Below are 26,923 nucleotides of genomic sequence, written 5' to 3'. Positions count from 1 at the left end.
ACCGTAGTTGTAATCTACCGTATGTTCTTCTTTCTGTATATTCTCTTCTTTTTAGTTTCCCCACCCCCACCGCTTTCTGATTGGCTAATGTTCAGTGTGCTTTTTTCTCCCAGAGTTGACAATGTGTCCATCTACAGTATGTGTGCGTGCGTGCGTGTGTGCATGTGTGTGTGTCTGTGTGTGTGTGTGTGTGTGTGTGTGTGTGTGTGTCTACAGTATGTGTGCACACGGACGGGCGTGTGTGTGTGTGTGTGTGTGTGTGTGTGTGTGTGTGTGTGTGTGTGTGTGTGTGTGTGTGTGTGTGTGTGGGAGGTAGGGGGTTGTAAGGCTATCTGCATGAGGACATCAAAGAACTCCCACAGAAAACTGCTAAATCCTGTCTGCGAAGTTCAACTGGAGTGTCACTGTGCGTGTGTGTGTGTGCGCGTGTTCGTTCGTACGTACGTGCGTGTATGCGTTCGGGCTCGCGTCTGGTGTGTGTGTGTGTGTGTGTGTGTGTGTGTGTGTGTGTGTGTGTGTGTGTGTGTGTGTGTGTGTGTGTTTGTGCGTGCGTGCGTGTTCTTCCCACTCCTTTCCCAGTGCCTACCTCAGCCCTGCATGCTGTACATTTGTTCCCAGTAACATTTATTGATGAGTACTGGGTTTTACCCAGTACGGTACAGCCACCCCATCATTCGCATATTGATGTTTAGTCAAATCCCATGGCATTTCTATGTGTATGTCTTCCGATAGACGCTCCGGGGGGCTCAATAAGCTCAGCCGCGCTGGACTTATATAATGATAGTCATTAGAATGGATCGCCGTTACCCAGCATGCATTGTGCAATGTGCACTCAGTGCCTCGGTTACTAAACGCCCGCCCAGATCCGTACCTATGACCTTAACCACACCTTAACCGTGACCCTAACCACATCTCAACCACGCCTAATCACACCCACATCTTAAACACACCTTTACCACACCTAACCTAACCTCAGGTAGTACTAGTCAGGCCTACTCATCTGCCAAGAGAAAGGTCTGGTCACAACATAAGGCAGCGATGTGCGGAAGGCTCTGTCCATTCCAACATGTCGCCACTCCGAAATTGACTTCTTATTGTCGGAGTGGCGACACTCCCATAGGGGTTAAGTTTAGGGTTACGGTTAGAGATGGGGTTAGTGTCGGAATGGAGACATGTCGGAAAGGAGACATGTCGGAGTGGAGAGATGCACCCGTGATGTGCATGCGCCGCCACCGAAAATCTTGTAAAACAGTAGGAAAGATACACAGCGTCTAGTTATGACAAAACTAAGAGCGAGTTAAGAGTTACAATACATTTTTGTTTGTTTCGCTGGGGGATGTTAACAGACCTGCACCGCATGATGTAACTTCCCTTAAACGCAGCACTTCCGCCAAATTCGAGCACTTCCGTTAATACAACGCACAGTGCAGGTCTTGCCCAGGGTACACCTGACCCCATCTTAACCACACCTTTACCACAGGGTGAAAGAAACAATAAAAAAATTACTTGAGTACAGTCTTCAAGTAAATGTAAATTATTGCGACCGAAGGTCGCATATACTCTGAAGAACCGTGTCGCTTGAGCGTCCTTCCTTCCTTCCTTCCTTCCTTCCGTATCCTCGTGACCGTCTTTCCGTATCCTCTGTGATGTCAGTGTGATGTCAGTGAGTTGTGACATCACTTCCTGTACAGGGCGGCTACACGAAATGTGGATAACACTATATATGGAGATAGTCCAGTCCATCATGTCATATGGGACTACCGTCATAGAAAGTAGCCATTGTTAGGCCGGAGTCATTGGCTGTCTAAACATGGAGATGTGGATAACACTATATATGGAGATAGTCTAGTCCAATATGTCATATGGGACTACCGTCATAGACAGTAGCCATTGTTAATCCGGAGTCAATGGCTGACTGTCTGTACAGGAAGTGATGTCACATGACATACTTTTTATGCCCATATATGAGTCCTAACATGGAGATGTGGATAACACTATATATGGAGATAGTCTAGTCCAATATGTCATATGGAACTACCCTCATAGACAGTAGCTATAGGTCGGAGTCAATGGCTGTCTGTCTGACTGTCTGTACAGGAAGTGATGTCAGATCATGTCACATGACATACTTTTTATGCCCATATATGAGTCCTTCTGTACCACATCTCCATGTTTAGGCAAACTCCACACAGAAAGGCCCTATCGCCAACCCAACCTAGGGTGTGAGCGATAGGGCCTTTCTGTGTGGAGTTTGCCTAAACATGGAGATCTGATCCTCTGATCTGATACGGGCGGCTGGACTTAGATCACCTATGAAAGGATGTCCATGAAAGAATGTCCATCCACCTGGAGAAAAGAAAATGTAACAAGGAGGTGGCAACAGGGCGGCCAAATAAAGTTATTAGGCCTGGATCCAACTTTAAGTCGACGCACATGATTCCAGAAGTGTAGTGCTTATTCGCTCTTGTATCAAACCGGTACTCGAAACGTACTTAGAATTTAACATATTTTCTAAAGTAAATATGGGGGCTGCTGTGTTAAGAACGTTTCGTTGTCAAGCTCAACGTTGGGCATTTGGACCTATACATGGAGAAATGGAGCGAATCTGTTTGGCCTAAACATGGAGATGTGGATAACACTATATATGGAGATAGTCTAGTACATCATGTCATATGGGACTACCGTCATAGACAGTAGCCATTGTTAGGTCGGAGTCAATGGCTGTCTGTCTGACTGTCTGTACAGGAAGTGATGTCACATGACATACTTTTTATGCCCATATATGAGTCCTTCTGTACCACATCTCCATGTTTAGGCAAACTCCACACAGAAAGGCCCTATCGCCAACCGAACCTAGGGTGTGAGCGATAGGGCCTTTCTGTGTGGAGTTTGCGTGTTCTCCCCGTGTCTCCTAGGGTTGATACCCTCACAAAAACATGAACAAACTCCCCCCAGAATTACAACAACTAGAATCGTCAGAGAAACGCTGTGGTTGGCCAGATTGTCAAGAATTGGCGCGACCTCGCCCTTTAGGGCGAGGTTGCATGTCACCCTGAGGTCGCATTCCACCCTCGGGTGTCTTACTAGTTAATACTTAGTAACTTTCTACCACTGGAAAGGGGAGGACAGGAGAGCAGAGAGTATCGTAGAGATGAACGGATGTAAAATGAAAAGCATGCATATAGAGAGGAGAGAGAAAGGAATGGAAGAAAAGGGATGAGAATCATCACTCCTTCAGTTACATTTCTACTTCTAAGTCACATGATTTCAAATCATGTCCATTGTTTCTTGTCCTGCATTACAAATAAAATCAATAATGGTAAAATAAAAAATGCAACTATTCCTACTCATACTATGTGAGAATGCCTTCAATTATATTTGGCAACGAGCGATAATGTATGAAATGCAAAATGATCAATTTCAGATTTCTGGATAAATGTCTCAATTAAAGCATGCATGCCACAATATCACCTCGGGCACTATAGCCTAAAACATGTCCTGCGCATCATTACCTTTACAGGGCACTTTGTGACAAAGAACATTACTTGAAAAAGAAAACAAAAAAAAAACAACAACATTGAACTCCACTGACACCAAACGTGGGAGTGTTACTTTACTTTTAGGCTTGATGGCAAACTACTGAAGTCAATGAAGAAACACGTCACAAAAGAACTTAGTGTCGAGCGTGTCAGTGTCCCCGAGACGAGAGAGAGAGAGAGAGAGAGAGAGAGAGAGAGAGAGAGAGAGAGAGAGAGAGAGAGAGAGTGAGAGAGAGAGAGAGCATGAAACAGAGACACAAAGTGAAATAGAGAAGAGAGAGCCCTCCCGTCCTGAAGTGAGCAAAGCAAACTTTCAAGAAGAAAGTCGCCTGAATGCCAGGCGTGGGAGGCAACCCTTATTTATTTATTTCTGTTTACCAGGCTGTCAGTAATTTATTCTGAACACACGGTCTAAAAGGTTCCCTCTGTCTCTCCATCTCTCCCCCCTGTACATCAGAAGGGGGGGGGGGCTCCTATTCCGGTCTCCTATTGTCAAACAGATTTCTAGGAGAGGGGAGGCGTCCTCTTGTTCTCCAGAACCAAGCGGAGACAAAGATGTACCCGAGGATTTGATGCTGTTTGCGGCAGCTGCTCGCCGGTGATTGGTTCCATACACAGTGGGGTCGGCAATGCGAGTGAAAGCAAACACGAGCACACGTGTGCGTACAAATAGCACTCTCACACACACTACAGTTTTAATTCGCAGAGATTAAAGTCTGCGGCAGGTTCAGCTTCTCGCAAGGCCTCCATATATGCAGACGTGCACGCATGCATGCACGCACACACACACACACACACACACACACACAGTAACATGACATGGCATACAGCCTGATGACACAATATGTGGAAGCCCCCAAGAGTAGGGTCTCACACACACACACCACACACACACACACACACACACACACACACACACACACACACACACACACACACACACACACACACACACACACACACACACACACACACACACACACACAACTGAAATCTCATCACATTCAGACAGAGTACAGAGGATTACCTAGGGCAGGAACATGCAGCAATTGAATATTTAACACCTTTGCGTGTGCGTGCGACGTGCACGTGTGCCACTATGTCTGTGACCTCTGCGTGGCTTATTTGAACTCTAAGAGAACAGCTTTATCATGCGTTGATTGCAAAATAACTATTTTCAGTATGCATCAGGACCCACCGCTATGATGCATCTAATGTTTTAATCAACGGTTTGTCATAACTGTCTTACCTCTATGCTAATGAGAGTGGTTGTTTTACAACCAACCAAGCATGGGAACGAGAATAATTGGGTCCTCGGTCAAAGTTGTGTACAGTTTTCAAAGTAGCAAAAATATAAAACAATAATTAAATTTTTATGTTGATTGGAGTGTTACCCATGCCCTTATCCCAGTTGTATGGGAGAATGATGCCAACAATTTAATATGAATGTTCCCGAAGATGACATTCAGTGGGATAAAAAAAGGGAGAGTGGTGCCCGCCGTCGAATAGTCCAGATATCCAGTTGTCCAGAACCACCGATCCAACCAATATGCAACCAATATGGGCATTCAAAAATATGGGCATATACTGATGACATCAGGGGGGTTCCGTGCACCAAGAAATTGGGCCACGTCTTACTTCCTTACACAAATGTTACCATTAAACAAATTAGGGCAAGGGCCTTCAACACGAGGTGTCCTCAGAGTCACTACAGGGGGTCCTCCAAATCTTTGTGTGATAGAAAAAAGTTTCCTCCTTTTTTTATATTAACTATTTTAAAAATGTGTGTCCATATTCTGAGAACTTTAGCCGAAAATAGCCGATCTACAAGCTCACAAAGCTTGTAGATCAAATCAAAGAGCTTTGGTGTAGAGGGTAAAAAGAGCAAACTAAGTACAGAGTGAAAGATTCACTTTATTAAGTATTGACGGTTCAAGTGGTTAAATATCTGAAAACATAAATTGACATGAATCTAAAATACAATGATGATTGTGCTGTCAAATGAAACTATATGGAATCTACGAAAAGGTTGTGGGGATCCCTGCTTCATCTCTCTCTCAACTAAGGGGTCCTTGGCCTGAAAACGTTGAAGACCCCTGAATTAGGTCTTTGTTCACACACACACACACACACACACACACACACACACACACACACACACACACACACACACACACACACACACACACACACACACACACACACACACACACACACACACACACACACACACACACACACACACACTTGAAAGGCACATATGCAACCTGTCATGACAGCTGTCTCTCCCTGAATGCTAAGTTATTGCTGTGTACCGATCAACTCGATGCACAACAGGTGTGCAGCTACACCTAGCTCTGAGTTCCGTTAGTTTGACTTTGTGACTGCTTAAAGAGGTGGTGCCATGATTTTTTTCCCCCTCTAAAAAATGATTATCAGGTATTATGATTATACTAGGAGGATTTTTTTTCTCCAAAAAAGTATACAGAAAGAGTTAAAATTGGGTTTTTATGTGGCCACACCCCCAGTTCATTAAGTATGCATGGATGTCATGGTGGGTGGTGACCCAGCTGAAGTTAGCCACACCCCACAGTGTTGGGTGAATGGTAATTAGGGGAGGAGTTGATTCTGTGATGTAAAAGTATTTGTGTTTTTTAACTGACACTTTTGACCACAAGGTGGCAGCCTCCAAGAGAAAACAAACAAATACCAAGAGAATACATAATGCTCATAAAAAACACACCAGGGGGTCCAATGATGTACTTTCAACCTCCTAGACATATGAAAAACAGAAAAAGTACAAAACTATGGCACCACCTCTTTTTAAATCAGCCACTCCCCATCCCACAGGTTCTATCCACAAGTTTCCCAAGGAGCTTACTGGGGAAAAGGGTGTGTGTTAATGTGTGCTTCGCTTCCACACAGCTGATTCAAATCACTTAACAAAGTACCATGTAATCACCATGCAGAGATTCAGGTGCCACAGGCTCACAGCAGCAACAGCAACCAGTAAGAATGAAACAGCTACTGTAAGAGGAACAGGAAGTGATGACCACAATTCCCACAAGGGCACATGGCGTGATAGCGAATGGTAGCAGCGTTCAGACCCGGAAGGTCCTGGAAAAAGAGGCGCTGTGATTGGCCAGGGGAACTTTGAGTGACGGTTCCCTCCAAACATTATTTACTATTCTGGCCCCCTGGTTTACAACTTCTAACGGCGCTGAGTCGTCTCATGCGACCTTCGCCACGCTCGACACGGCCGCTCCCGCTCGCTCTGCGGTGTCTCACGTGGCTCAAGGTCGCCTGAGACGGCACGCCTCCGTCGCATTCGTTGGAAAAGTAATGTCGGTGTCCATGTTTTCTCGGCCCGAATGTAGCAACGATACGCTATTATGCAGGCTCATGGGACACTGGAAACTTGTGGATATACCCTCTCTGAGGCCTGTAAAGTCAATTTGGTTAATCAAACAGCTTTCTAAATTAGCATTGCTTTATTGATAAGTCCACAAGACTAAAGGTGCGTTCACACCGGACAAGATGAAAGTAATTGCGTCAGTTAAATTGTGGGAGCCGTGCCACTGTATTCATTTAGCTTCAGATGTGTCATAGCCAGCGCCTCTGAATAGCAAGCCGATGTGTCAGACGGGTCCATTTCCCAAGATGTCTTGCAGAGTTGTGACCATTTCTGAGTCTGACCAAGTGACACTTTTCCAGTGTGACTAGTGCTATTTTTAGAAGTGAGGGAAGGCACCCTATTTTCGGTTGACAAGAGTTCATGTCTGTTAATCTGACATAATTTACATTGCTTTTTATAAGTCTGTAAAATACCTACAGTTTTGATTCCTATTCTATCCATTACTTAGCTGGCGATTCCATTCCCATGGAACCCCCTCAAGCTCCCCTGCAGGTATCCAATGTATGTGCTATTTTTCCCCAAATGTTTCCCCCAGACACTAGGGTTCATGTGGTAAAACTAATCACCCCTCTCTTATCTGTGTTTCACAGTGGCAAGGCATCCCACTAGTATTTCTGAAGCTTCAGTGTTAGTTTATGCAGGACACAAGATTCTAGCCCCATCCAGCTGTAGACAGCTGTCAGTCAGCTCTTTTCCCATCCCTCATTCAAAATATCTGCTGATCATTACAGTACGTCACACGGTCATACTCCAATCAAAGCTCTCATTCAGTAGGGAAGGCTCCTTTAAATACGGCTTGCTTTCTCTACCTATACTTGGTTATCCGAAGCCTCGGATACTCGCTGCTAGCTGCCTCTTCCACCCCCGGCCTCCACCTCGGGCTAAGCTCAAATACTTGTGATTATGTCTGATTAAGTTAAGTGTCATAATTGTTCTGCTATTGTATCCCTATGGGGGGGGATCTTGCTTAGCATTCCTTCTATCCTTAAGCCCTTGGATACAGTTTATCATTCTGCTTTGTGATTTATATCTGGTGAAAATTATAGGACTCATCACTGTATCTTGTATGAAAGAGTGGGTTGGCCTTCATTGACTGACAGGCGAAACAAACACTGGTACCTGTACATTTTAAGGCAATTGATGGGTCTTTACCTATGTATATTAGATCTCTGCTGGATTAGAAGCCTGTGACATATAGGACACGCTCCAGTGACTGGCTCACATTAAAGGTCCCCACAGCAAACTCAGAACTGGGAAGACAGCCTTTTGCTGTAATGCCCCAACCACCTGGAATGAGCTACAACTACATTTTAAGATATGTTCTCCCATAACATACGGTCAATTTAAATCTTTAATTGACAACCTACCAACAAATGTCTGCAATTGTTTTTAAGTTTACTTTATATTGTCTGTTGTTTTGTATATATTAATGTTGTGTTGTGATGTATCTCGATGGCACTGCAAATGAGGGCAACCTCAATGTCTTTCGAGAATAAATAAAGGTTGAATGAAAATTCCCTGGTTTTGCTTAGCATGCTCAAAAAGCATGCACAAAATTCAGGGAACATCTCAGAACGCGGAAGCCCTTCAAGCGCCAAAATAAACTGTATTCCATTTATGCAATAAATCAGGGGTCTTCAACGTTTTAAGGCCGAGGACCCCTTAGTTGAGAGAGAGATGAAGCAGGGACCCCCACAACCCTTTCATAGATTCCATATAGTTTCATCGTTTGACAGCACAATCATCAGTGTATTTTGGATTCATGTAAATTTTTTGTTTTCTGATATTTAACCACTTGAACTGTCAATAACTTGACCTTTTACTCTGTACTTAGTCTGCTCTTTTTCCCCTCTACACGAAAGCTCTTTGCCAAAAATAGCCGATCTACAAGCTAACAACGCACGAGGCGTTGTGAGCTTGTAGATCTGCTATAAGACTGACAGCTGTCTACAGCTGGATGGGGCAAGAATCTTGTGTCCTGCATAAACTAACACTGAAGCTTCAGAAATACTAGTGGGATGCCTTGCCACTGTGAAACACAGATAAGAGAGGCGTGAGGCGTTGTGAGCTTGTAGATCTGCTATTTTTGGCTAAAGTTCTCAGAATATGGACACTAGGGTTCAAGTGGTTAATATGAAAAAAGAGAAAAAAAAGTTTCTATCAGTCAAAGATTTGGAGGACCCCCTGTAGTAACTCTGGGGACCCCCTAGGGGTCCCGGACCCCCTGTTGAAGATCCCTGCAATAAATGGTTAAACCTACTTCGACGTGAATGTTCCTGACTAAATCTTCCTGGATCTGCAGCATAGGTCCAGCTGTTTGTCTGACTGTGTGGGTGTGTGTGTGTGCGGCACTTACGATGTTCATGAGCGTGAGCAGGTACTTCTGCACGTGCTCCTTGCCGTGGAACTGGACCACCGAGTCGTCCACGCCCAGCAGCACCTCGATGTTGTAGGCCCGCTCGGAGGTCTGTCTGCGCATGCGCCCCGCCCGGGTCTGGTTGACGCTCTCTTCCACGCCGCGGTAGAGACTCTCCAGGTCCATCAGACCGCCGAGGTCTGCACCTAGCGGGGGCGAGACGCACACAATTCAATTTTCAATTCAAAGGGCTTCTTTATTGGCATGAGAAAACAGTGGTGTCAGTTCAGCAAAAGCTAAGGTATGGCAACCAAGCCCGCAGACACCAGGGTGAAGCTGAAGCCAAATTGACATGGTGGTCGTCTGCAGCTTTTTTACAGATGGGGCCAGAAACAAGAACGCGCATCTAGGCTTCTTTGCATTGACTGCGCTTTCATAGCGGAAGTGCTCGTTCATGACTTGGAGCCCCAGCGCGTCCATGAACAAACTCTATGACACGCCACTTAGGCCCCACTAGGTGTTTTACAACCGGAAGAAGGGGTGAAATTTGGCTTCATGCGCTGGGTGAGCAACTTAATGCAAGTGGACGGGCGGGGATATCTGTGCCCTCTATTCTTCTTATAACTCTATGATGGCAACATGAATTCGGGTGCAAGACACCAGTCATGTTGCCATACCTTAGCATGATGAATTTATTTTAAGAAGTACATTTACATTTTTCCCCCTGTAGCCAAGGTATGGCAGCTGCCATACCTTGCCATACCCAATTGACGCCTCTGTGGGACAAGTTTGTACATTTACATTGCCAAAGCAGAAGTGTACACAATACAATACGATAAATCAAATACAATACAATCAAAACAAAATATGTACAATTGAAGGGAGAAAAACATGTATCGAGGTTTAATGCAGACAGTGCAGGGATATACACGCATGCACACGCACGCACGCGCACACACTAGGGCATTCACGAATAGTGATTTTTTGAATTCGAATTATTCGACCTCAAAGTATTCGAATAGTCGGAATTCGACGGGAATTATATATATATATTTTCATCCAATAAAAACGAGCCATTCTCGGCCTCTCAATCATTGATGCGCTGTTTCAAGTCTTGAACACAACATGCGAGTGAGGGTTAACCACTGGAGGCGGGACAGACCTGAAGGTTAGTGAAATACGATTGGCTATTGACCGTGGCATTTACAAATGAGCCGCGACCTGATTGGACTAAGCGACCAGCAAGTATGGGTGCGCTCAGTGCTTCCCCTGGAACAGTACATTTGACAGCTGTATAGTTTGCCTGCATCACAGCGCAACAGTTTCTAATCAGTTTCTCTTTCATGCTCTAAAATAAAAAGACTTTAACCCAGCGGTTCACATTACCAAACAGTTTAGCCCGTGACCCAAAATAGAAATTAGACAATCGCCCAGGACCCAAACTAGTGAAAACAGCAGATCTACAAGCTCACAACGCCGCGGCTCGCACCGTGAGCTGGTGGAAATAATAATAAAAAATGACTGTTCAAACAAATCTATAATCAGCAACAGGCAGTTAGGGTCGATCCATACCGTTATAATTTCGGTTCGGGAGGACGCCCCGACCCGAAATTATTTAGGTTCGGGGGAAGTTCATTCATACTTTCTTAACGGCTAGTGCCCAAGTCGCTTGTAAATATTGGAGGTCCGTGGCATGACGACGTTTGTGGCCGATGAATGAGCTTTGCAGGGCGGATACATAATTCTGACTACACTGAATGACTGGAGGTCCAGTGAGTAGCAGCTCCAGCAGGCAGCAGCACCAGCGGGCCGGGGTCTCTTCTCTCTCACTCACACTCACAAACGCTTGGCTCGAGCTCTGTCAAAAACATTTAATCTACAAGCTCACATTATAGACGTGCCGCCTCCCTTGCTGCATGTCATCACGCAGTCACAACTCGTCGTGGAAAATGAAAACATATCAACACGGAACACTAGCAATTAGCAAAGTTGTGTTTAAGCTCCTCTTTTCTCTTTAAAACGGTCGGCGACGCGTTAGCAGCGATTGACCTCGCCTACCAGGCTTTCTCCCGCAGCGATACACGCAGCAAAGGTGTGTGTGTGTGTGTGTGTGTGTGTGTGTGTGTCGCGCGCCTCCCAGTCCACCAGCTGAATATGTATCCGCTCTCTGATGCCCAATACACGGCCACACAAGCATTTGGAAGTCGGCGTGTCTCCCACTCAAACGACGTCTGTTTCCTTGGATTCACAGCCGAGAATATGAACGTGAAGCCGGGATGAATGAATGAGAAGACACCGCTGAGTACCGAAATTAAGTCGGGAGGTCACAACATCAGCATCATGACATCAGTATATAGACTGCACCAATTCATCCACCAGGGGCATTGACAAATCATCTTTTATGACTTCCTATCTAGCCAAGCTGTATGAACCATGAATAAACAATAATAATGATAATAATTTTAAAAAAAGAAAAAAAAAAAAAAAAAAAAAAAGAGTAAAAAAAATATTTTAAAAAAATAAGCGATTTTCGAATTCAGTTTACCAAGTCGAATAGTGACGTTAGTATTCGAATATTCGAATATTCGAATATTCGGTGAATGCCCTAGCACACACACACACACACACACACACACACACACACACACACACACACACACACACACACACACACACACATACACACACACACACACACACACACACACACAACGTTAGTGCTGTAAATAAGGGATGTGCCTAAAGAACAGACATGTATACTGTATTAAATACATACACGTGGAGGTTGTTCCATGTTCACACATGTGTTCACGCACACACGTACGCACGCTACATTTTCAGGCCGATATGCAGCCTTCAAATCTAGTCCAATATCGTGCTGAGCAGAGCAATGGCCATTTGAAATGTTAGACACTGCTGTAACACTGCTGTAGTACCCACATATGTGTCCAATTTAGTTTCTTTGGTGTGACACTATTGTCATGGTGGCAGACCTCTGAATAGTGTTTGTCAACAAGACTAAAGGTGCACTCACACCGGGCGAGATGAAAGTAATTGCGTCGGATAAATTGTGGGAGAGACGTGACATTTTGCATTCAACTGACATTTTGCTTCAGATGTGTCGTAGCCAGCGCCTCTGAATAGCAAGCCGATGTGTCAGACGGGTCCATTTCCCATGATGTCTTGCAAGGTTGTGACCAGTTCCGAGTCTGACCAAGTGACACTTTTCCAGTGTGACTAGCGCTATTTTTAGAAGTGATGGAAGGCACCCTATTTTCGGTTGACTAGAGTTCATGTCTGTTACTCTGACATTGCTCTTTGTAAGTCTGTAAAATACTTACATTGTAGGTCGTAAAACAAAAGAAGGAAAAGGGTTTGCTTTCGGTCAGGTGTTCCAAGCAGGTGTGTGTGTGTGTGTGTGTGTGTGTGTGTGTGTGTGTGTGTGTGTGTGTGTGTGTGTGTGTGTGTGTGTGTGTGTGTGTGTGTGTGCGTGCATGTGTGTACGTGCGCACGCACACACACTCACGTACATTGCAGTGCTTAAAAACATCCATATAGGATATATTCATATATAGGCTATCCATACAGTATATGGGGCGGCAGTGGCTCAGGGGTAGAGAAACCGGCTTATAACACGGAGGTTTCCAGAAGGGTTCCTGGTTCGAACCTGGGCTCCCCCAGAGTTAGTTGAAGAGTCATTGAGCAAGACGCTGAACACCCAAGTTGCTCCCGGAGAACAGGTTGGTGCCTTGCATGGTTTCCTCCGCCATCTGTGTATGAATGGGTGAATGTAATGCACAATCTATGTAGTCACAATCTATGTATCTATGAGCGCCTTGGATAAAGGCGCAATATAAATGCACCATTTACCATATAATATACACGTGTGGAGAGAATTTTAACACATTGGTGTATGTCCTCTGTCGCCTGCCAAGACACCAGTTGACAGAAGTGAGCATGTGTGTCCTGTGTAACTGTTGGAAACAGTGTGGCTATCCTTCACAGCTCCTCTCCTTAATCAACCAAATATTTCTGCTCCCAGCTGAAGCAGCCCAGCAGATGGTGCTTTCTAAACACATGGATTAAGACAGCTCTCCCTCACACAGGGGCTGCCCCTACTGCTCTGCTCTTGGCTTTGCTCGGCATCTGAAACTCATGATAAAATACATATTCTGAAGTAGATGATATTCGGTTAGAATTCCAACCTGTGTTCTGGAGAAGTCTAATTAACCTTTCTGTTGTGTTGCACTACACAGGTGTAGGCTGTATATACAGTATATGCACTAAAAATATATAAATATATATACAGTATATATATCGTCCTTGTATATATCGTCCTTGTATGTCCAAAACTCTTCGTTTTGCATTTATCATTTTTAAAATGATTTAAACTAGTGAAAACAGCCGATCTACAAGCACACAACGCCTCGTGGTGTAGATCGACTATTTTTACTAGTCAGGGCTTTACTTTACAGAAAAACGTCAACATTTTAAACTTGGAGATACGAGGTTTCTGCCCGACAGAAACGCCCGATATATATACTGTATACGTGTGTGTGCGTGCGTGCGTGTGTGCTTGCGCGCATGCGTGCGTGCGTGTGTGTGTGTGCAATTAATTGATATGTTTCTGAAATGAATCTATTCATTTTTGAGTGGCTGGACTTTTCTTTTCCTGCTCGGCAGAGAGTCAGTGGGAGAAGATAAATGGCTCTGTCTCCAGAGTCAAGGCCACTCTTCCCTTCTCTCCTCCCTCCACATCCCTCTCTCTTTCTCTCTCTCTCTCTCTTAGCCTCCCAGTATAGACACAGTGTGTCTCTCTCTTTCTCTCTCTCTTAGCCTCCCAGTATGTAGACACACAATGTGGCCTTGCTGGAATCAGAGGCCTTGGGAGGCCGAGTCATGCCGCTTTGAACATGGCGTGTTCAGGGGAATAGACCAGGGGTTCTCAATTACCTTTTCAGGCCGTGACACCCAAAATAATCATATTTTTACTGGGGACCCACCCACCCTGTCGAGCACTAAGAGTTGAGGCATTACATTTTGGATAATGCGGTTCTATTGTGAAAATAGCAGATCTACGTACATGCTCACAAAGCACTGTGAGGCGTTGTGAGCATGTAGATCGGCTATTTTAAAATGTTCTGCCTCTAATATTTGACAATTTGGCCATTGTTTAGTTTGTCATTTTAGAGGTATTAAAAAGTCCTTAAATGTGTCACTTTAGAAATGTGCAGATACCCTCTATACACTTAAACTTTATGTTGGTTTGTTTTACTGTTGAGGGAGAAAACAATGTTGCACATAAAGTTAATCATCTGGGGACCCCCTAAAATAATTTGGGGACCCCCCTGGGGAACCCGACCCACAGGCTGAGAACCACTGGAATAGACAACGATGACTCCAGCCAAGGCCTCCCACGTGGAGGGATGGTGAGTCTGTGCAGAGTCTGAGCCTATAATAGATGCATAGACGTTCATGCGTTATCATTTTTAGGCCAAGAAGCAAGCCTACGACGACATTACATGTAAATGAACGTTTGGCCTCTACGTGACCACCTACCACACATTATTTTATGCTTTAGCCATTCAAAAATAGCAGAAATATAAGCTCATAGCACGGCACCTTTTAGATCTGCTATTAGAAATATAAGCTCATAGCACGGCACCTTTAAGATCTGCTATTCTTTTTAAACCGTGAAAATCTTGGAATATTTTGACCCGATTCTATAAGTGTCTTCTGAATCCTTGTAAGGTTTTTTGAAAAGTGGTGCTCAGTGGTGCTCAAACCTTTTCATGTGAAGGACCCCCAAAATTACAGGTATTTGGGCGCGGCCGCGGACCCCCGATATCAAAATATGTGGTTCCAGGTAACCCCCAGAAGCAAATGTTTGCGTTACAAATGTTTGCTTTTAAAACACATATATTCAAAGATTTGCACACATTTCCACGACTTTTCAAAAATAGCAGATCTACAAGCTCGCAGCGCGGCACTCGGTGCCGTGCTGTGAGCTTGTATATCTGCTATTTTTCAATAGTTAAAGCAGTAATAAATAATTCTAGGCCTATATGTGTTAATGAGCAAAAAAATACAGAGGACATTTACCACCCCCAGCCATGGTCTGCTCACACTGCCGCTGCATCCATGGCCAGGCAAACAATACAGGAGCATCAGTAGCAAGACCACCAGACTGAACCGTTTCTATCTGGCAGCAAGCAGACCACTGGATAAGGGCTAAAGGCCCTTTTCCACCGGCAGCGATAACGATGACGATGACGCCATAAAATATCACAGCGATAATTATGCCTTCACATTGATGTCCGATAAAGTTATCGGACATCAATGTGAAGAGGCACCAATTAACAGCCGCTCGCGCAGAGCGTATCGCGAGCTGTTTGTCAGAGACCCAGTTCCATATCACTGTGATCTTAACCACATCGTTGTTGATCCTAACGATGTAGTTGTCGGCTATCGTTGTCTGTATCGGTGTTGGGTGGATGCTGCTGATCCACTTCAATTGAAAACCCACTTTTTTAAATCGTTATCGTCATCGATATCGCTGCCGGTGGAAAAGAGCCTTAAGCCTGTTGCCACCGCACAGACTGTGAACTCTCTTTGACATACATCCCATGACATAGCATTGACTGCTATGGTCTCTTTTGCAAGACACTTTATGTATACTTATATATTATTCGCCCCCTCTATTGATGCACCTTCTCTTTATTGGTACTGTACTGCTCTTGTCTTTGTTTTTTTTTTGTTTTTTTTTTTGTTTTTTTCCCCCCTCTTATCTATCTTTTCTTACGTCTCTGTAACTTTGTAAATAACTGTATACTGCTGTGCTTCTACTGGACAACTGAATTTCCCCCTTGGGATAATAAAGGTATCTATCTATCTATCTATCTATCTATCCATCTATCTATCTATCGACTCTTAAGTCTTAATGTATGCACATTAGCCTCATTTAGTCATTTTTATGCACTTTATCTCTTCTATGCTCTAATTCTCTATCTATCTTTTGACTGCATTGGTGAGCCAGCACAATTAACCCTACCAGTGCCAGCCCCTAGATGGCGCCAAAGAATGCCAGGCTTTCTCCCATAGGTTAGCGCATTAGCATCCGGGGACTCACGTTGCAGTGACGCGCGTGCTCACGTTCGTGCACGTCATGGAAAGGTCCCGGATGAAAATGGCTACAGAATAGCTATTAGCATTTTGTCATTTAAAAGATCATTTTTAGGCGATTTCGCCGTAAATAAACCTTGCGCCGCATCCCTAAAAACACAATCCAGAGATATGGGCCTCCAAAGATGTGGTTTTTCATTGGATTCGGCGGCGATTCGCGGCAACGTTACTCGCTAACGGCCGGCCGGGGGGCGGCCGGATTTCGAACACTGGATTGAAAATTTAGGCCCAGGCTTCAGAAGGCCTCGGATCATTTTATTCATTTCATTAAAAAAGCCGAACATGTTCGGGATAGGCACACTGGACGTCGTTCCGGAAGCAGCGCTGAACATTCGGTGAACATTGGGGGGCTCAAAAATGTATTTTAAACCATTTTTAATGGAATATATCGTCGGACCATGTAAAATGGCTAGCTGGCTAGCCAGGACCACCCACGACTCTACAAGCAGCTCAGGGTAAGTCAATTAATAAAAAAAAAATTGTATTGGATTGAAATAAAGCCGAACTTGTTCGGGATAGGCACAGAATGAGTTAAGAGTTTCACCTAACAGTATATGTTACTTAGTAATATGACAATAACGATTGATTCTGATTCTAATTCATACACAACAGTGTGTGTGTGTGTGTGTGTGTGTGTGTGTGTGTGTGTGTGTGTGTGTGTGTGGTGTTCATTATCCACATTCCTGTATCCATCATTTACAATGTGGATGGGTGTGAACAACCTGTTCAAACACCGACATTGTGGTGACTGGAGTTGTCCCTCACAGCCGGTTGCGTGTGTGCGTGCGTGCATGTGCGTGCGTGTGTGCATGTGTGTGTGCGTGTGCATGAGTGGTGTGGGGCTGGATGTAACGCCAACAGATTGCCTGGTTTTAACTATAAAAGTGCAAGACCGTACGTCGGTGTAACACACAGCGCGAAGAACAGTTGGAGTCCCATCGCTCTGACACTCCGACTGGAGAGTAAGTGTGTTGGCGTACCGAGAGAAGAGAGAGAACAAGAGATGAGAGGAAAGGAAGATTTCGGGGAGAAAAAGAGAGAGACAGAGAGAGAGAGAGAGAGAGAGAGAGAGAGATCTACCATCTTGTCTCCCAATCAGCAAGGGGCATTCTGCCTCACCCGCTCCCTCTTATCCCACTGAGACCTGGAAAATACCTAAACACGTCTTCTAAATACGAACGGCTTTCTGAAAAACTCATGTTTTTATATCAGTGGTGCTCAAACATTTTCATGTCAAGGACCCCCAAAACGATAGGCATTTGGCCACGGACCACGGACATTTGCGAAGGCGTTGGGAGGCCAAGTCATGGGAGCCTTGGGAGGCCGAGTCATACCGAGTCATGCCGCTTTGAACATGGCGTGTTCAGAGGAATAGACCAGGGTTTCTCAACCTTTTCAGACCGCGACACCCAAAATAATCATATTTTTACTGGGGACCCACCCACCCTGTCGAGCACTAAGAGTTGAGGCATTACATTTTGGATAACGCGGTTCTATTGTGAAAATAGCAGATCTGCATGCTCACAACGCACTGCGAGGCGTTGTGAGCATGTAGATCGGCTATTTAAAAAAGTTCTGCCTCTAATATTTGACAATTTGGCCAATGTTTCGTTTCTCAAAAATAGCAGATTTACAGCGATTGCCGCGCTGTGAGCTTGTAGATCTGCTATTTTTGAAAAGCTGAAGCATAAAATAATGGTTAGAGTGGTTCAAACCTAACGCGGCCACGGAGTGCGTTCCCGGTCGGAGCGGCTTATGCAACGTTTCCACAGCAACGGGCTCATGGGTAAAACAATGTGTCGCATGGCTAATATTGGCTCCCGAGTCGCTAGGAGAGTGATCCTAGGAAGTATGAATATGATTCCATATCTTTCCCAGGGAGCGACAGAATGTGACTAAGGTGGGCCTCACTGCGAAAGAGAGAGAGAGAGAGGGAGAAACTGAGAGACCGGGAGATAGAAGAGGGAGAGATGGCTACAGAGGAGAGGGAGAGAGAGAATCCCATCTGAACGACAAAACTCATTATTCCACTCGCCATCTGCTTGTTTGTCTCCGTCACGTCTCATCACATGGTTATATTGTTCTTATTGGTATTAAAAACGATATGCACACCATTTATAACTAATTGGCATTGGCAATTATTGTCTCTGAACCTGCCTACCAATAAAGCTAATAAAATTGAAACAGAGAGAGAGAGAGAGAGAGAGAGAGAGAGAGAGAGAGAGAGAGAGAGAGAGAGAGAGAGAGAGAGAGAGAGAGGTGGGGGGTAGAGAGAGGTGATGGATGGGAGGGACCTTGCCGTTCTGTTTCAAGCTCCTGCAGTGATGAAGAATATCACTTGCTTGTGGAAAGGCAGCAATTTCTGTACTTCTAACTCAAGGGGGGAAAAAATATGATAATTAAAGGGTGTGAAACCCTTGTAATCTAGCCCAGTGGTTCTCAACCTTTTCAGGCCGTGACCCCCAGAATAATCATATTTTAACTGGGGACCCCCCCCCCCACCCTGCAAAAGCACTTGGAATTGAAGGAGTTGGCATTACATTTAGTTTGACTCCATCTATTCCATCGTGAAAATAGCCGATCTACAACGCCTCGCGTTGCGAAGCGTTGTGAGCATGTAGATCAGCTATTTTCACAATTTTCTGCCTCTAATATTTGACAAGTTGACCAATGTTTGACCAGAGGTACTAAAAAGGTATTTAAAGTCCTTAAATTGTCACTTAAGAAATGTGCAGATACCCTGTATGTTGTTCTGTTTACTGTTGAGTGAGAAAACAATGTTAAAATTTTGCTAAACATCTGGGGACCCCTCTGGGGGTCCCGGCCCACAGGTTGAGAAGCAGTCACTCCAGTCACTCTGTCACTCTGACACTGGGGGGTTGTGAGAACCGTGACCCGTGAACTCCAGGGCTTCATCATATTCATAGCTATGCCAGAATGTTGTTTGTGGATTTCAGCTATAGACTTTTGGTCTAAAATTGCTTCAAAAAGCTAATCCAGCTAGCCGTTCCCGTCAACACCTGTCAATGGAGCACCACGTTCCAGACAGAGATTAAAGTGCAGGTGCCATGATTTTCCCCTCTATAAAACATGATTATTAGTGGCCAAGGCCACGAAGTGGCAAAAGGCCACTCATTGATATTGGACTTTCCCATTATTACTATTCTTCCGCCACTTTTTCTCTAGCGGCTAGACCGTGCAGTCACTTTTTACGAAACTCGGCAGTATGGCAGAGGACTATGCCAAACGGCTAAAACGCGAAGCTCGCAACAATTGGCCAAAGGGTGGCGCTGTAGGAAGCCTTTGAAAAATGCCAACTTTGAACAGGTGTAGCTCATGCACTGTTTTAGGTACAGCAATGAAACCTGTATACACTTATGCGTCTTCTCATGCCAAACAACTTTTACACTCTGACTTTTGACCTCTGACCTTTACTTCTCCCACAATTTTGAATTATATGAAAAACAGTCAAAATCTATCTCCTCCTGGGATTTTCGCATCATGTGCGCGAAACCTTTTTTTACATGACCTTTGGACCAATACGGTTAGATCTGTCTCGGCGGATTTCTTTTAAAGTGAAACATTATTTTTTAATAATTCACTGTATATTGCAGTTTTATGCAAATTATTCTTCTGCCTCTAAATCATACATGCAAAGTGACACGTTCATGGCATTTGGCAAATATGTAGAGGGTTAGTCCAAATATCACTGAAAGTAATCTTACTCCAATTGGCCAAAGGGGGGCGCTATACGAAGCGTTTGAAAACTCAAACTTTAAAGGGGCATAAGTCATGCCTCGTTTCGTTTGAAGACATGCAACTTGCTTACACGCGTGCCTTGACTCAAGCGGAAGACATCTGTGTCTTTGTTAAGTAAGCTCTGCCCTTAGATTTTCCGCCATTTTGAGCAGTTTGTAAAACACTTAAACCCACTTTTATTCCGGAACTTTTGCGTCACGTGCACAGAACTTTTTTTACATGAACTTTGGACCAATATCTAAAGATCTGTCAGATCGTTTTTTTTTTAAATTGAAACATGCTTTTTTAATAATTCAATCAACATTGCAAGTTTTATGCAAATTATTCTTCTGCCTCTAAAACATACATGCAAAGTAAAATTTTCATGATGAACTACCGTAGAGGGTAAGTCCAAATATCACTGAAACCAAAAAGAATCATATTTGAACTGGGGACCACCCACCCTGACGTGAGTAGGGTTTTCCCATGATCTGGGCCTGAGGCTAGATGCAGAATAGAGCTGGGACGTTCGCGAACTAATCGAATCTTTTGAACGGCTCTTTGAAGTGAACGTTGGGATCCGGTTCGCGCAGTAGAGAGCCGTTCATTTGGGGGGGAGACCCCCTCCCCCCAATTCAACATCTCCTTGCTACTCCACTGAGTACTGACTGAGTACAGTGAGTGAGTGAGAGAGAGAGAACAAGTGGAGGAGCGAGTTCATTGTTGCCTGCTTGTTTTTTTTTTTGGTGTTTTATGAATAACAAAAGTCAAGGTAGCTTAATTTACACACACATTTTATGAAAAGGGTAAATACTAGATTGTGATCTCAACTGTCAGCAGAGGAATGTGGTGCCACCTTGTGGATTCATGTTTAAACGAATTCTTCTTAAAAATATATAAATATACAAGGAGCCAAATGAGCCAGTCTTTTGAACGGCTCTTTTTAGTGAGCCAGATCGATGGTACTGTCTCACTTCAAAGAGCCATAAATCCCACCTCTAATGCAGAATGGTTAGGCACAGGTGTGTGTGTGTGTGTGCGTGCGTGCGTGCGTGCGTGCGTGCGTGCATGTGAACTGAATCTAACTGATTTGCTTAGTTTGGTTTTCAGAAAAACTACATTTCCCAGAATGCAGCAGCTAAGATGGCTGCTTGTTGCAATCAGTTTGATTTGTCAGCACCTGGCCGCAACACAGCTTCTCCGAGTCAGGCAATCCAAATGTTTTTGCTCTTAACCATGCTCTGCTTCACTGTGTAGCTGGCTCTCGAAGGGACTCTTCCATCGAGCAGTAAGCAAAACTCCACTATGTTCTCCTCTGTCGCACATTTGCTCTGTATTTTGCCACATTGCTAATGGTGGTTCTATCTGTTCCCATTGTAGGCAAATTAGGAGCTGCATCTGAGTCTTGGAAGAGAAATGGCATGTGTTAATGGAAGCAACGGCATACTGTGAAACATATGTTTCGAATGTAACCCCTTTTTGTTAAGTTCTGGAAAGAAGCATATTTTGAGTTAAAAGCCCCGGTTTTGGGAAGAACTTTATTTCATGTTTTAGGGGAACGCCCCATTGAATAAAACAACGCTTATTGCGTTTTCACCTTGAGAACTGTTTCCGTGTGCTGGTTTGGGTTCAGACTTCACAATACTTAATGTTTAAAAACTTTATTTGAAGATGTTTACTACTTGAATTATTTGAAAACATTGTGATTTAAAAGACATGCCTGAAAATGGCTAGGTTGTTAACCTTCTGTTTTGAAGGTTTACAACCTGATGACCAACTCTTCAACAAAGACAACTAATGAAAAAGTTGGAAAATAAAGATATTGAGTTAAAACCTTGAGGAGTTCTTTGGAACTATTTTATGTCTGTTGCATATAGTCTTTTGCATACATGTTGTGTAGAGGTCAATTTGTGCTTTTACCAATAACTATGCCGATTAGTGTAAAATCGGCAGAGTCTCTGTCATTTATAGCGCCACCAGAAGGCCGAAAACGCATTCTTCAATATTACTCCTTCAGATTTTATCCGATAATCACACAAATGGGCACACAGTATCTCTACAGTGATGTAATCATGACGGATTTGTCCAATATCATATTCTATCTAATTGGCTAACATTGAATTCCAAGGTTTGCAGGATTGCTCCTTTTTGAACAAAATGTCTCAAACGCAGCCTGCTATTTGTGTGAGATTCTGCACGCACATTCCCACTAGGCCAAGGAACAGATGCCACCCTTCTCACATTGGCCTGTTATAGCGCCACCATCGGGTCAATTTTTGCAAAACCCATTTTTGGAACAAAATGCCTCAAATCCCGCATGCAGCGTCCGATTGCCGTGAAAGGCCAAAGAACACGTGGTACCCTTTTGACTTTGGCCTATTATAGTCACCACTAGGCCAAAAAAAAAACACCTGACCTGCTGGAGACCTGTTCGGAAGAACACTGCTTCTAGTTTTTCTTTGATTTCTTCTTTGCTTTCCCTTGATGCTTTTTTGCTTTCCTACTTTTTCTACCTTGGCCACTTTATCGCTGCTTGCAGCTATATTCTACTATTATGATTATACTAGGAGGAAGATTTTTTCCAAAAAAGTGTACAGAAAGAGTTAAAATTATGTTTTTATGTGGCCACACCCACCAGTTCATTGGTATGCGTGGTTGTCAAGCTGACGTTATGGTAATTAGGGGAGGGGTTGATTCTATGATGTAATAAGTATGGGTGTTTGACCCAGCAGGTGGCATCCTCCAGCTAAAAACCCAAATAAATGCAATAAATATGCATAATTTCTCATAACAACCACACCAGGGGGTCTAATGAAGTACTGTCAACCTCCTAGACACATGAAAACCAGAAAAAGTACAAAACTATGGCACCACCTCTTTAAGCAGTTAGTGTGTCCCCCCCCTCACTCTAGTCTACACAAATGACTGTACCGCCACCGACAAATCCATCAAAATCCTTCTACCGACCGAAGAGAGGTGGACCGCCTGACATGATGCAAGCTCAACACTTACGAGAAGGAGGAGGAAACGCTGGTCCACTTCCACAAACCTCCTCCCGCCTCATCACGAGTCACTCAGATTTCTGGGGATCAACATCACCGACAGTTTAGAAGTGGGACACAACGGGAGTTAGAAACAGCAATCAGTGTGACTGCCATGACTGCTGGTCCAGTGACCGTCATAACCACTCCCATGTCCCATCCGAGTAACCTAATAAATATCACACTGTACTAGGGATGGGACAATAAGCGATATTATCGTTTATCGTGATAAAAAAACACTGTCAATAATCGTATCGTGGATATTTAATTTATCGTGATATTATATTGTCCTCCATCATGCACTTGGATCAATTCTTCAAACTTATTTGTCGAGCTGTATGTCTGGTACCACTTAAACCCTCTATAATTGGTAAAAGGTACTTATAATATACATACCTGATACAGTATTTTTTTTACTCTCTATCAAATGTCTTTGCCAAAAAATAGCCGATCTACAAGCTCACAACGCGTCGCATTGTGAGCTTGTAGATCTGCTATTTAAATAAATGATATGTGGAACAGGGTGATAATGTCCTTTGCATGTGTTTCTGTTTGTAGAATTTTGTTTGCACATTGTTGTCTGTCTGGTTATTATTGTTACCTGTCGTACCGTGTGTGTCCTAGTACCGTGTGTGTCCTAACCTGACTGCACCAGATGGTGGCAGCAGTGCGTATGCCTGCATAACGCTCTGCCTTACATCTGGGATTGCTCGGGCAGACCCGATGTAAGGGGCGAGCCATTTTTTCAAATTCTTTAGCAGGTGATTGGATGGGGCCATCTCTATCACAGTCTACCACTCATATTGGCCTGTCTGCATGACGTTTCACCCAGAATCCGCCTCCTGGGTTTCCACGTGGTCTGCAATCAGACTCTATTGGCTCAGAGCCGCTCAGAGCCCGCCCGTAGCTGCCGCTGATTCTTCCGGCCCGGGACTTTACGAGTGTTATCAACTCTCCCCGAGCAATCTCAGATGGTAAAGGCAGAGCGTTATGCAGGCATACGCACTGCTACCACCATCTGGCGCAGTCAGGTTATGTGTATCTTACATTCTGTCAACGTTATTTAACATAATAAGTTCTGCCATCAGTTCATATTGCCCTCTTTTCGCCAGCAAGACCTTGAAAGCACGTCTTACTCAACCTGCCCACATGTGCGTTGTGCGTGCAAGCTCCACGATGCAGTGCAGTGTGCACTTAAAACTCATTCAGCGGGACGATAACTCCTCTTCCACTTTCTCTCCTCATTCTTGCCTCTTTGCTTGCTCACCCTTCCCCCAATCCTCATTAGTTTACCTTGGTCACCCATCACCCCCTCTCCTCCCAGTATTCTCATTCTGGTGGGGTACAGAGCACGCCCTTATTAGGAGACAAAGGTACTTTGTCTTTCAACCTTTCCAAAATGTCAAGAATGTCAACTTACCTGCAGAAAAGAGGAGGGGGGGGGGGGGGCGGCAGCTCCACTCTACATTCTGGAGCGCTACTGTATATTGAGTGGATTCGACCACACACTGGAATTTCTCGCCAACTTCTGTGTGTGTGTGTGTGTGTGTGTGTGTGTGTGTGTGTGTGTGTGTGTGCGTGTATGCACCTGTGTTCTAGCTTGTGCACGGCAGATACCTTGCTTGTGCATCCAGTCAAGGTAGCTCCAGAGAACTGTCATAGAGATTCTCATGCATGGTGATTTATGTAACACAGAGGGCCCGCTCAGCATGCTCATGCACACATGCACACACTCACGCACGCACGCATGTGGGGATTCCAAGCTAATAGAGATTGCAGTAATAATTTGTAATAATTAGTAAAAAATGTTGATGACATGAAACCTAGATGTCCCCAAGGTGTCTAAACTCAATGTTTCCCTCTACCAAATCTCTTCGAAAACAATAGCCAATCTACAAGCTCACAACGTGTCATGTTACGTAAGGTGTTGTGAGCCTGCTTGGCTCTCGTTTGCTGATTCATGGGTCGATGTTTTGCCCTAAAATCACGCTGCGACCTGGCGGTCGCTTATCTCCCGATTAGGGAGTCTTACTGGTTGTTTATTAAAGTGGTTCTGAACCTGTGGGTCGGGACCCCCAAGGGGGTCCCCAAATTATTTTGGAGGTGTCCCGAAATGATTAACTTTCTCACTCAACAGTAAACAAACCAACACAAAGTTTAAGTGTATAGAGGGTATCTGCACATTTCTAAAGTGACAATTTAACTCATATGCTGCCATTTAACAATACCTTCGTACTCTTTAACTGCCATTCGTCTCCATAGACTTCCATGTAATTCATAGTGCACGGATCATGCACACCCATGCCTAGATAATGCACCACGTGTGTCCACATTGCTCACAGCTTTCAAACAAAAGAATCCGAATGGAAATCCGTTCAGGCATTCATGAGATAGCAGCCATTATGTTTTACACTGTTGTGAGCTTGGAGGTCTGCTACCTGAGTTGTATGGGGGTTGTATGGGGGTTAAACAAGCAATTTCGCGATCGCTATCATGCCTACTAACGTTTTTGGGGTCCCAAAACATTTTTTGAAAAAAAAAATTTTTTGAAAAAATTTTTTTTTTTCTTTTTCAAAATGGCGGAAATTCTCGGGTTCCTCGGGCGTGGCAGGGAGGGACATCGCGAAATTCTCGGGTTCCTCGGGTTTGGCAGGGTATGAGTTAAGGACTTTTTAATACCTCTAAAATGACAAATTAAACATTGGCCAAATTGTCAAATATTAGAGGCAGAAATTGTGAAATTAGCCGATCTACATGCTCACAACGCCTCGCGTTGCATTGTCGACCTCTCCCTCTCCGAGGCCTTGGTTCTCGAAGGCTTCAAAATGGCAGCCAACATGCCTCAACTGATACCTGTCGCATTTCTTAACAATGACCAGCTCACCATTCATTATCCCTTGCTTTAACACCTTGAAGCTGTTATGACACGCATAATATTATTGATGACGTCACGCCGTGCCTCTACTGTACTACACTTGTACTTGTCTTGTCGGTCGGTCCGTCTCCTCTTGCCCACACTATGAAAACCAGGAAGTCGCCTTACAGGAAAATGTATTTTATTACTAAATCTGTGCATATAAAAATGATATTACCTCTCAGATATCTTACAGTAGTTTTAGCAACATTGTTCATGTCAAGCAGTTAGCTGAATGGTTAGGGAGGCCACCTGAGGAACCAGAGCCCCTGGTTGTCCCTGGTTCGATTCCAGGCCAGGGTAGCAATGCCATTGAGTGTCCCTGAGCAAGACACTTAACCCCTAATTGCTCACACGCTCCTTGTGGGCTGAAAATGCTTAATTTCCCTCGCGGGACGAAATATGTATATATTATTTTAAGTTGAGGCCACTTCCTCAATTTCCTGGTCAGTGCGAGGCTGCGAGAGGCGCTGCTCTCTGCCCGTTTCAGAGCGTTTACATAGATACCACGTGACCTACTGTATCATAATGTAAAATTTCGCGGCGTGACATGACACCTTTAACTGACCACAGATAAGCGTCTTTCTGAGGATTTCTGGTGGTGAGGGAGACAAGACATCCTTAAGCTCACCCCTCTTACATAACTGTCTGTTTGCTAGAGACAGAGAGTATCTGGCTGATGGGCATTGGGGAGGTACACAACGAGTCCTCCTGTGCCCTGCTGGACTGCTGTTTCAT

The 26,923-nt window shown here is 44.3% G+C and overlaps 1 protein-coding gene across 1 annotated transcript in view; it reads right to left on the bottom strand.

Moving 5' to 3' along the window:
- Positions 1 to 26,923, bottom strand: part of LOC308302482 (A disintegrin and metalloproteinase with thrombospondin motifs 2-like) — a gene marked incomplete at both ends in the record, with an annotated part of 197,632 nt that overhangs the window by 50,905 nt on the left and 119,804 nt on the right. Inside the window, one exon of the mRNA XM_080746737.1 lies at positions 9,311 to 9,516. Within this exon, the coding sequence (XP_080602863.1) occupies positions 9,311 to 9,516 (206 nt within the window). The remainder of the gene's footprint in view (positions 1 to 9,310; positions 9,517 to 26,923) is intronic.

This window comes from Nannobrachium achirus, assembly GCF_963921795.1.
Source record: "Nannobrachium achirus genome assembly, chromosome: 17".
NCBI lineage: Eukaryota > Metazoa > Chordata > Actinopteri > Myctophiformes > Myctophidae > Nannobrachium > Nannobrachium achirus.
The sequence above is the reverse complement of the archived record's forward strand: the minus strand, read 5'-3'. Positions and strand labels throughout refer to the sequence as shown.